Source organism: Mesoplodon bidens (genome assembly GCF_964165515.1).
Source record: "Mesoplodon bidens genome assembly, chromosome: 15".
Classification (NCBI taxonomy): domain Eukaryota; kingdom Metazoa; phylum Chordata; class Mammalia; order Artiodactyla; family Ziphiidae; genus Mesoplodon; species Mesoplodon bidens.
The window spans coordinates 81185679-81197897 of record NC_138171.1 but is presented as its reverse complement, the minus strand read 5'-3'; the positions used below and the strand labels follow the sequence as shown (position 1 = coordinate 81197897).

The window sequence follows — 12219 nt, the reverse complement described above, 5'->3', positions numbered from 1 at the left end:
CATGATGGGTGGATGTCAAGAAATTTCTCAAACTATATTCTGGAGAAAACACTAGTCCTGAGAAAGTTTGAGAGAAGAATAATTTCTATGGACAATTAACCCTAGGAAATACTACAAAGTACATTCCCCCTTTTAAAGATGCAAAGGCAAAGGTACATATAAAATTCTTGGCACAGCAACTCACATCCTCAAGAAGAGATTCTTTTTCCCCTCTTCACAAATGTTGAAAGCGCTGGTTTAGAGAGATACATAAAGTGCCTATTGTTCAGCATAGAAAGAGTCTACAAGTAACAGAATATGATCAAAGACCCCTGAGCAGATGCAAAACATGCACCAAGTGTTAGTTTAGAAAAATTCATGTAGTGAGGTTTAGAATATGGAATAAGAAGGCAAGGCCTGGAACCAGGAGACTGTTCTGAATATTTGCTCATAATCCACCAAGCATGACTTACAAAGTGTTGGGAGTATTATTTGCTCGCCTTTGATTTTTTTTTTCTTTTTAGCTGTGGACCACTTTCTTCAAATAAAGTATTCTTTCAAATGCCAATAAGTAAAGATAAAAGTAAAATTGATCTAGATAATAGAGGAGGCAGAACTAAGTTCTGAATAAGAGCAAGAAAACAACTGATCCATAAAATATGAGTATTAGGAGAGAATCAAGGGCTGATCAGAAAGCTATAGTTTCACAAAGGACTTACGGCATAATTTTCAAGCTGCAAAATGCTGAATAGTTCATAAAGAGACCTGGAGTAATCTAAACATTATTAAAGATCTCATGGAGCTAAAAATAATTCTAGGTCTCAAGCACAGGTGCGTCTAACCAAAGACAACATGGCACCTGACTTTGCAGGTATTGGCCTCACTTTGAAATTTACTCAGAAACTAGAGGGGAAGAGAGATGAGTAGCCAGGACTTGAAAACTATATTCTTTGACCTAGCATTGTGAAAACTGACTGAGCTCATGTGGTGGAAGCCCTCCAAGCCAGTGACATGACTCCCTATCGGTGTCTTTCTCAACAGTCTTCAATATTCCCCTCCCGCCCAACACAATGCTGTACTGACCTGGTTATTATACACTGAGCCGTGTTACTGTAAGGAGGAATCCCTGTCCTTCAGGGATTGAAATTAACCAAGGGCCACTTTAGTTTTGATTTAGTTTCTACTATGCTTTCTCAGCCTTTCATTTTAGTGTCCCTCCTCATCTTCCTTTACTTTTCTATTTCCTTTTCCTGCCATTTCCCCCTTTCTTAATGCATCGTGTTAAATTCAGCTTCTGAAAGTCTTTGTACATTACCATAAGATTCTCAGAGACACAATGGACATCGACAATATGACATAGGATTGTTTTTGGCAGTTGGGTTTTTGCTCGTTTTTTTGTCAAGGAAAATCAAGATTGTCATAAGAGAACATTTTCAAAAATCAGAACCATTTCTGTGGTGGAGTCTGATTTGCTTTTAGACAATGTGAAATGAAGATTTGGGCACTTGACCAAGTAAAACTTTGCATGTAATATTTCCTTTAAGCAAATATATAAGTAAGAGTTATAACTGGGTATCTGTGAAGCAGAAAGAGTGGCCATGATGGGGATAATGGTGCAGATGGTCCAGCTTAGCCGACCAGCCTAGTGTCCAATGTGTTTCCACAAAGACAGGCTATAGTGGAATCCAGAGAGAAAAAAAGCATGCCTTAAATTTTTAAATAATGTCACCAAATCTTTCCCCATTTAATTTGATTCAGGCCTCCATTTTCCACTTTATTCTCACCAAAACCTTCAAAAAAATACCACATTAAGAGGAAATAAGTCTCCTATCTTTGATATCACTTTAGCTATCCTTCCCCTATAGTGATGAACTTAAATAATTTTTAACATTTGTACATATTTTATTTTTCAGTTAAGAATCTCTATGTGAGAAGTTTGAGCTCAGAAATGTTATAATCTATTTTGCTTGATCAGAAAACCCTAAAACGAAAAACTCTGTTTTACCTGAATGTGTAAAACAGATTTATTAACGGCCTGAGATAAAAAGCATAGGGATATGTCATTGTAGGTAGAAGAATATTTAGAGAGCTTTAGTCTAGTGGAAACAAGTAATGATAAAAACATTTTGCTTCCATCTCTAAGTGAAGCAGCCACTACTTAAAACAATCTATCAATACCAGAAAAAAAATTTTTGCATCTTATTAAAAGTATTTGTTTTTATTATCACGTATTTGTTTTTTTTAATTTAAATATACAGACATATACCTGTGTGCATTTTAACACTTCTATTATTTTGTGATTCACAACAAAATAATGGTAATGTTAGGTTTTATATGCATTTTGATTCATCTAACAGAAAAACCTGACTTTATTAAAGAAAATACTATTAGAGGTCAGATCCTACTAGAGCAAAATTTTCACCTAACAAAAGACATTAAGCCACAGTGCATCTAATCATTGCACATGGTATGCAATACAACTAAATTCAACAACACACAAAATAGCCAAATAGCCTCTCGAGATTCCTCAATGGGATTTGACCTGCATTTTGAGTCTCTTTAAATCACAGCAAACTATATCTATCAGAGAACCACTTATTTTTCCTGTTAACCTTGATTTTAACAACAAAATAAAGAAATATAAACATTACCAAAAGATAGATCACTTACCATAAATGCCTGTTGAGATGCAGGGAAATGCCTGTGAATAAACCACAAAAATAACAATAAATTTTAAAGGCACGATTCTGCTCGAACCCGACATCATCTATTTCAAAATCTGTTTTCCTTGATAATGGGATGCCCTCTACTCACATACTCTGAGCTCTGAACCCCACTCAGTTGGAATAGGAGACATCGTGGAAATGGCATATTTGATTAACTGAAAAAATTTCTTTACCAGCAATTATGCCAGCTCACAAGAACCAACGGTTAAATTTACAGGAATCTTGGGAACCAATTGTTAAACAATTATTAAGAAATTAAATCACATAAACCTTCAATGAGCTAAGTCATATCTAAAACAAATAGTCATCATTGCTTCCTTGTGCCACATTTTACTATTGCCTCTGCTTTTAAGATGACTATGTGTATCATACATGTCTGGTGGAAATACTACATACCAGTATGCTACTGGGCATCCTGTCCCAGCTCTGTGTTAAGTGACATTGTGTTGGTGACGTAAAATCTGAAAATATCAATCAACGTTCATGGTGCACTATACATGTGGGTCAATTGAAGCCAGAAGTTGGCTATGGATACAAAATTTTGATAAAATTTAACAAAAGGATTCTGTAAGAATCAATTGGCTAAACAGAATTGTCTAGTAGAGGGTATTGTATAGTCTATTCTTTTTTTTTTTTTTTTGCGGTACACGGGCCTCTCACTGTTGTGGCCTCTCCCGTTGTGGAGCACAGGCTCTGGACGCCCAGGCTCAGTGGCCATGGCTCATGGGCCCAGCCGCTCCGCGGCATGTGGAATCTTCTCGGACCGGGGCACGAACCCGCGTCCCCTGCATCGGCAGGCAGACTCCTAACCACTGCGCCACCAGGGAAGCCCTATAGTCTATTCTTACATTTAAGTTGTGTGCTATACATTCTTTGTATCAGTAAAATTTAAAAATAAATTTACTGACATGCATACTAATTTTTTTGAGTCACTTTTTAAACATTTGCTGGCAAACCATTGTTTATACCATATGCTATGGATTGAATGTTTGTGTCCACCCAAATGTATATGCTGAAACTCTAATATGATGGTATTTGGAGGTGAGATGTTTGGGAGTTAATTAGGTCATGAGGGTTGAGACCCCATGATGGGATTAGAATTCTTAGAAGAGGAAGATAGCTAGCACGCTCTGCTGTCCACCAAGTTTAGTACAATGAGAAGACAGCCATCTGCAAACCAGGAAGTGTGCCCTCACCAAACACCAGATCTGTTGGCACCTTGATCTTTGTCCTCTCAACCATGAGAAATGAATGTTTGTTGTTGAAGCCACCCAGCAATTTGGTATAGCAGCCCAAATTGACTAAGACACTGTATTTTACTTAGCAATATTTAAAGAATTTGATGAAAAGAGTGAATGAACACATGTAAATAGAATTAAGTCAAAATTGAGCTTTCTAACAATAGAAAGGGATCTGAGCATGACAATGTCCTCTGCCAATGTACCTTTGTATAAATTTGATCAAGTTGTTTTCATCTTTGGATTTTCCCATGGAAAATGCAGATAACATTTACCATAGAGAAGTATGCTGTGGGAATTAATGACAGAATTTTTTTAAAAAGGACTGATATTGCACTAGAAATTTAAAAAACTGCAGCTGCTATTGACCATAATAACTAACATTATGATTGGGCTCAACTATAATGAAATGTTTAAGCCTTTTTTATTTATATCTTTGGGTTAAATGTGTACTACATTTTATTTTCCTTAACATTTTTATAGAATATGTTTATTCCCTTTACTTGGATGTTCTATTTAAAAAGTCACAATTTACGTGATTTTGTTTTAGACAGAGTAATAATTGACTCTGTTAAGCTTACCTATATGTCTGTGAAATGACAGATTTTTTTTTTTTTTTCTGTTCCTTCACTAGTAAATGCTACTGTTTCTAATGAGAAAATAGGACAGTTTCTGGAATGGAGTAGGGGTTATTTTTTAAGTGAATTAATGAGTTAATTCTTTGATTCCTTACATTCTTGAGGTGCCAATAAGTTCTGAAGAATGTTCTTGAATAACTCAATCCATCCAATGACATAGAAACATGAAGAGATAGTATGGAACAAATTCTTCTGAAAATATTGTAGTCTTTTTACAGGCATTCACCAAGATTATCCACAGGCTGCACTCTGCCTGTGGAAATCAACTGCATGCTTACTAACAGTAAGGGCCAGAAGTTCAGGAATGGCCTGCTTAGTAATACAAATTAGAGAGGATTCAGAGTCATCTCTGTAATTTGTCCCATGCTCACTCATGTTTCATTGTGCCTTTTTTTTTTAACATCTTTATTGGCGTGTAATTGCTTTACAATGGTATGTTAGTTTCTGCTTTATAACAAAGTGAATCAGTTATACATATACATATGTTCCCATATCTCTTCCCTCTTGCATCTCCCTCCCTCCCACCCTCCCTCTCCCACCCCTCTAGGTGGTCACAAACCACCTAGCTGATCTCCCTGTGCTATGCGTCATTGTGCCTTTTAAATGAGGTAGAAAGAGGTACTGTTTATAGCTGGTGCCCCAGGAATTCCACGGAAGCAAACTGAACACGTAAACATCATCTATCTTGTGCTCCGGGTAGATAAAGAGAAAAGTTTGAGAACACCTGCATCAAGCCATCAAGCGGAAACTAGAAGATACTAGAATGTTTTCCATGAGCCAGTCTGCTTGAAATCCCACCTGGGGGTCCTTCCCGTTCATGATGTTGAGGAGTTTACTTAACTGCTCTGAGCATCCTCATCAGTAGATGAAAATTCTAAGGCTCTCCTAAGGGGTTTGCGGGAAGACGAGGAGGAATAAGGAACACAGAGCATTGTGGCTGACAAGTAACAATATCTCAATTAATGTTGATTCTTGTGATGGCCACTGTGATGTCCACCAGGCTCTGCTTCGGGGCGGAGTGGGGGGATCTGTTGCCCTAGAGCAAGGCTTCCTGACCTTGGCACTGTTGATATTTGGGACCAGATGATTATTGCTGGGGGCTGCCTCATGCATGGTCAGATGTTTAGCAGCATCCCTGCGCTCTATCCACTTGCTAGGAGCAGGGCCCCCAGTCTTGACAATCAAACACATTTCCAGACATTGTCAAATGTCGCCTAGGGGGCGAAATCAGCCCTGGCTGAGGACTACTGCCCTAGAATCTAGTGCCTAGACCCCAGCAGTGCTGTCAGCAGACAGCCTTCAACTGTTAACCTTTTCAGGGACTGTGTCAGATGCAAAGACCCACCTCACTGGGGTCATGCCCCTTCCCATAATCAATGCAGAGTGTAAAGGGCTTGGTCATCTTGGCTCAAATCAATGCAGCACTGAAGGGCCCTGCAGCCCCAGAGCTCCCAACGGCGTGAGCAGGGCCATCACTGAGCCACACGGCAGCTCTTCTTTCCCTCTGCCCCCCTCCCACTTCTATCCCCTGTCTGCTCCAGGTGTTGATCCCCAGAGCACAGCTCAGTAAACATCCTGTAACCTAAACTCCATCTCAGAGTCTGCCTCCTGGGGAACTGATCTGAGTTCACTCCCCTTTGCTTCCTGCTCAGGCACAGAATTATGAGTCGTTCTCCCATCAGATCTAGCAGAAGAGAGAGCACACTGAACAGCTAATGGCAACTTTCATTTGCCTCAGCTCCCAGCTCTAACTTGGAATCAATCATGCAACTTAATAATTGAGTCTGAATGTACCAATTGCCTTGCCTGTTTTAACAAGGACAAATAGCTTCATCTGAAAATGACACTGTCGCCTTGAATGTGAAGGCAAACAGCTGTGTAATGGAGGATGCCCTTGGTAATGTTATTGCATTAATTCAAACAAAAAGGCAATGATAAAGCAGAGATGGGATTGCGATATCATGGAAAACACTCATTGTATGTAAAACAACCTTGCATATAATTCAACCAAACTAAATCTCAGTATTAATCACTTTTTATTACTTGAGAGAGAGAGATTGAGAAAGAAAGAGAGAGCAAGTGAGTTCGACTAAGGGATTTTACAGCACAGAGTCTGTGTTCTTTGCCATAATAAATTTCTGATGGGGCCACCAGAATTGAGTAGCATGGGATTTCTTTATTTCAAAGTTATATTTAACATAACCACCTCCCACAAAAATCCTCGCCTGTGGAAGGAAGAATGATAGATTGTACCAAAACCCAGGCCGATTAGCCTGGTTTAAGTGCATATAACTCTGCAGTCACCTGTAGCACTTGGGGAATGACATCATCAGTTGAATTTGTAAGGCTCCAAACTCCCCTTCCAGCAAGCTCCAGGAGCAAGACATCTCCATGCTAATCAGGGCCGACCCTACAGCCACCAGACACGTTATAGCACTTGACTTTTAGCTAGTTTTGTTTGTTTGTTTTCCAAATCATCATGCACTTCTCTCTTGGGGGAAAGAAAAATAATCATTTGACTTGCAGAGTGAGAGAGGAATTTTCTTTTGTGAAATTATAGATTGGGCTGCCACCTAGAAAATACTTCCTTAGTCCAGCATGTTGGTTTCAAGCACATTTGGAGGAACACCGAAATCCTTAAGGCTGTAGACTATGCTTCCCATCCTCTTGAATAGCTGTTTCCACTTCTCCCATTTCTGTCTCAGTAACTTGAGGTCAAGGAAAGAAATACTCCTCAGCCTTTGTTATGACCCTAACAGTGCCTCAAAACCAAGGCAATGAGCCCTAAGCCAACATCATAACCATCACTTGCTTTTCCTTGACCCTTGATTCCTACATTCCTGCAAAGTGGGAATTTCTTCCTCTCCTTCTTATCCATGGTCATTACCGTCCACCCACTACTTATACAGCAGCCTTGTGATCTAAGTAGGGCTGACTCCACCTTCAGCTCCACAGGAAGGTGATGACTGATGAAGGTGAGTAGCCACACCTCCCTTAGCCACAAGGATGGAGAGATGGTGCACTCTGGCATCACTGGCTGATGGTGTAAATTAACTGTAAAGTGCTCCCAACCTCTAGAATCTTTCGATTACTGAGTTGACACTCCCATATTGCTTAGTCAGTTTAAGATTCTCCATTATTTGCAAGCAAAAGCATGCTACCTGATATACGTTTCATTTAAGTGTTTTTAATTATATATCACGGTTCACTGAATTGAGGAAGCTGTCCATTGCAAGAAACGCCATTACGTTGTGGTACTTTGTGTACCACTAAGTAAGAGGAAGCTCTGTAAGTGAAAATACAGTTTTCTTATCACTTAGGATTTTTATTCTATAGGTATTGAAACTGCTACTTTGGATTTATTTAAATCCTTTCTTAAGGCACAGCTTGTTCTAGAGCATAGATAAAAAGGAGATAAATTGGTTACAATTTCTTAAACTTCCTCACATTGAGTCCAGTACTTCTGAATTACTTTTTAAAACAGAATCCTAGATATGAGTTTTCCACAGTTTTATCCTTGTGTTCTCAAGAATGCTGTTGATTCAGTCCTTCATGGGTGCTCGACTGTTGACTCTGAACTTTTCTTCCAAGCCTATAACACCCTCTCTGAAAGTTTTGAAGCTTGTTCCTTCTTTGTTGCTAACAAAGAAGGAACCAGAAAATATCGAAGACACACACCTTCTCCTTAAATGGTCCCTAACCGGTTGGGTGGCTGAAAGTCAAGTGGTTGCAGCTGTCCAGGCAATGCCTCAGGGATGACAGTCAAGCATGAACCTATACAGGCAGTGAAATCTTACCACAACTATGCTTGACTGTAAAACATCCCAGGCTGTAAGAGGCATCCTACTTTCAAAGATGATAGAATATGAGAAAATGTGTATCAGTGAAATTCAGGGTACCATTCTTTATCTTTAGATGTTTGGTTATCAGCCAGTAGGTTGTACCAAAGTCCTCTTATCCAGGATTAAGCAGACTTGGGTATTTCTCAAACTGTGACATGCCTAAGTCTAGATGTATGCAAGGTATTTTGGAGTAGCAAACAAATAGTCATTACCCATTTCAAGGTAATATTGAACATATTGCTTTTATATACTCCATTACTTTTCCCAAGTCTTCATCTCCCCTTCTATCTATACACTTTGGTATGTGATTTTGCCTTTCCTCCACCAGGGGATGATGCTTTTTCCTTGTCTCACTGATGATGGATTTGAGCATACAACTTGGCTTGGTCAATGGGAAAATAGTAAACATGACACTTAGGTTTGAACATTTGCAATCCTGCCTTTGGAGGAGAACCATGAGAAGAACATGCTTCATGTAGCTGCTGGTCCAGGGAGTCTGGGGACAAGTAGAACAGGTCAACTTAACCCAGCCTAGATCAGCTGTGCTCTGACCAACCCACAGGCCTGTGAGCAAGGAAGACATGCTTACCATTGTATATCACTAAGTTTTGGAGTTGTTACACAGCATTACTGTGGCAATGGCAACAATATAAATATGCTAAAACTATAAGTTATTCTAATATATTATAACAAGGAATACTGGTTTTCCACCTAGGGTGAGGCTATAAAGTTTCCTTTGAAAATAAAAGTAGTTAACGATTCAATTAAATACTAGATAATTATCATATTAGAAGATGGAATATGAATGCTTAAAGTTAGGCAAACACTGATGCAGTAAATAGAGATCTGCATTGGAAGCCAAGAGACCAGGGTCACTTATTAGCTATAAATTGGAAAGCCAACAGTATAGCTCTTTAGGGCCTCAGTTTCTCCAATTATAAAAGCAGCAGAGTTGGACCAGTTGGATTATTCCGCTATTACATTTTATAAAGCTATGAAACAGCCTCTTATGCTTCTCTACAGCTCAGGATAAAGGTGATGAAGAGCCAGGCAATTTTACAGCATCCCAAATTCCTCATGGTGTTTTGACATGGGAGGTGGTAGCCTAGCAACAACAATAGCTGTCATTCTTGAATTACGGTAGTCCCTTCCCTTATCTGTGGTTTTGCTTTCCTCAGTTTCAGTTACCCATGATCAACTGCAGTCTAAAAATATTAAATGGAAAATTCCAGAAATAAACAATTCACAAATTGTAAATCATGCTCCATTCTGAGTAGCGTGATGAAATCTAGCGCCATCTCACTCCATCCTGGGTGGGACGTGAATCATCCATGTATCCCACCCGTCAGTCACTTCGTAAACCACCTCAGTTTATCAGCTAGGCTATCACAGTATAGCCATATTGCAGTGCTTGTGCTGAAGTAATGCTTATTTTACCCCCAAAACACAAAAGTACTGATGCTGGCAATTCAGATAGGCCAAGGAGAAGTAGTGCTTCCCTTAGTGAAAAGGTGAAAGCTCTCGAGTCAATCAGGAGAGAAAAAAACAATTGTGTGCTGAGGTTGCTAAGATTAGGGTAAGAACGAATCTTCTATCACAAAACTGTGAAGAAGGAAAAATAAATCCGTGTTAGTTTTGCTGTCGCGCATCAAACAGCAAAAGTTAGAGCCGTGGTGTGTGACAAGTGCTTAGTGAACATGGAAAAGGCATTACATTTGTACAAGATATTTTGAAAGAGAGTGAGAGACTATATTCATATAATTTTCATTACAGTATATTGTTATAATTGTTCTATTTTATTATTCTTTATTGCTGTTAATCTCTTACCGTACCTAATTTATAAATTACACTTTATCATAGGTATGTACATACAGGAAAAAACATAGTATATATAGGGTTCAGTACTATCCACGTTTCAGGAATCCACGGGGGTCTTGGCATATGTCCCCCATAGATAAAGGCGACCACTTTGCTCCAATGTGCCGAGCACGGGCTAAAAGCTCTCTGCATAGAGTCTGACTCATTCTCATGAACAATCCTGTGATAAAGAACCTATTCCCCCCTCTTCAAAAACATGGAGGAGAGAAAGCTAAGAAAGTGAACTTCCTCAAGGTCACAGAACGGAATGCTAAGATATTGCTTTATTTTGGGTAAGGAATTATTGATTTTTTACCTTTAATACTTGTGAATTATACAAAGAACTTATAAATAATTCTCAAAAGGCTTAAAGAAGGCAGGCGTAGGCAGACAGCAGTGAGAACTTTCTCCTACAGCCTCACCCTCTCTTTCTTGGATTTAACTAGAAAACCTTCCTCTTGGGCCATCATGACCAATAGCACCGGGAGCATCACACCACTCCATGTGTTTACATTTTAAAGCCTGAGATTGTGTCTTTTTCCTGATCTCAAAGCTTTAGTCCCTTCACATCACACTTTAATAAAATGTGAAGTCAGGACAGCGTGGCCTCCAATTTCCCCGTGATTTGGCTCCTGGCTTCTTCTCCACCCTCCTTTCCTTCCACTTGTTCCCTTGCTCACAGAGTTCTGGCCATGCTGGTCTCCTTTGGTTCTTCAAACACAGAAAGCACAGTCCTGCTTCGGGGCCTTTGGCCTAGCTGTCCCCTCTGTCGGGTACACTTCCTTTGAGATCCCTGATCAGATGTCACCTCCTCAGTGAGGTTCTTTCTGGCCTCGAGTTAAATTCCTCTCTCTTCCCTTAGGCTGCTGGATTTCATTGACTCCTATATACCACCTGACACACAGGTGCTTGATTGTTCATTGCTTCCTCAACCTCAACCCCCCACTGGCAGGCAAAACCCAGGAAGACCTTTGTTTTACTTATTGTTGTATCAACTGCATCTAGAATGGGGCCTGACACTCAATAAATATCTGTTGAATGGATAAATGAAATAATAATTGAGTTGTATGGCCATACAAACATAGTCAGATTTTTTTTTTTTTCCTACACAAATTGGAACATATGTTGTGGTATATCTTCTGAGGCTAGCTTTTTTCATGCACTAGATCTTGGAGAACTTTCAATGTCAGTGTACCATGATCTAATGTCTACATACTATTCTAGGCATGGACACTATGTTTACTTAACATGATAAACATGTGGGTTGTTTGTAAATACTACTATAATAACCCTGCCATAAGCATTCTTGACTATGCCTTTGTGTACCTAATATATTCTGGTAGGATATATTCCTTGATAAAAATTAACTTGTTTAACCATTCAGTTAAAGGAAAAGTATAAAATTTTGAAAATACAGTCCTTCCAGGACCCTCATCAAATACGCAAATCCACGAATGCTCAAGTCATTTGCATAAAATGGTGTAGTATTTGCATATATCCTAATCACTCCTTCTCATACACTTTAAATCATCTCTAGATTACTTATAATACCTAATACAATGTAAATGCCATGTAAATAGTTGTAAATGCCATGTAAATTGCTATGTAAATAGTCGTTGGTCCATAACAAAGTCAAGTTTTGCTTTTTTTGGAACTTTCTGGATTTTTTTTTTTTTTTTTGATCTGCTGTTGGTTGAATCTGTAGATCGGGGACCCATGGGCACAGAGGGCTGACTGTACTGACAAACTGCTCTCTCCAAAATATTTTTTCAATGTAAAATCTCTCCAACAGTTAGAGAAGAGTCAATAATTCCAATTTTTTTCCCCATTACATGGGTGAATAGAGCAAAAGGATGCTGTCTCTTTAACACATTGCACTGAGAAATGCAAATACTATCAGTGCACCCCCAACCCCAAAGCTAAATAACCTGAAGGCCAA

At 39.1% G+C, this 12219-nt stretch overlaps 1 protein-coding gene across 1 annotated transcript in view; it reads right to left on the bottom strand.

Moving 5' to 3' along the window:
• Positions 1 to 12219, bottom strand: part of MACROD2 (mono-ADP ribosylhydrolase 2) — a 1988024-nt gene that overhangs the window by 604274 nt on the left and 1371531 nt on the right. Inside the window, exon 7 of the mRNA XM_081256147.1 lies at positions 2650 to 2680. Coding sequence (XP_081112273.1) covers positions 2650 to 2680 — 31 coding nt within the window. The remainder of the gene's footprint in view (positions 1 to 2649; positions 2681 to 12219) is intronic.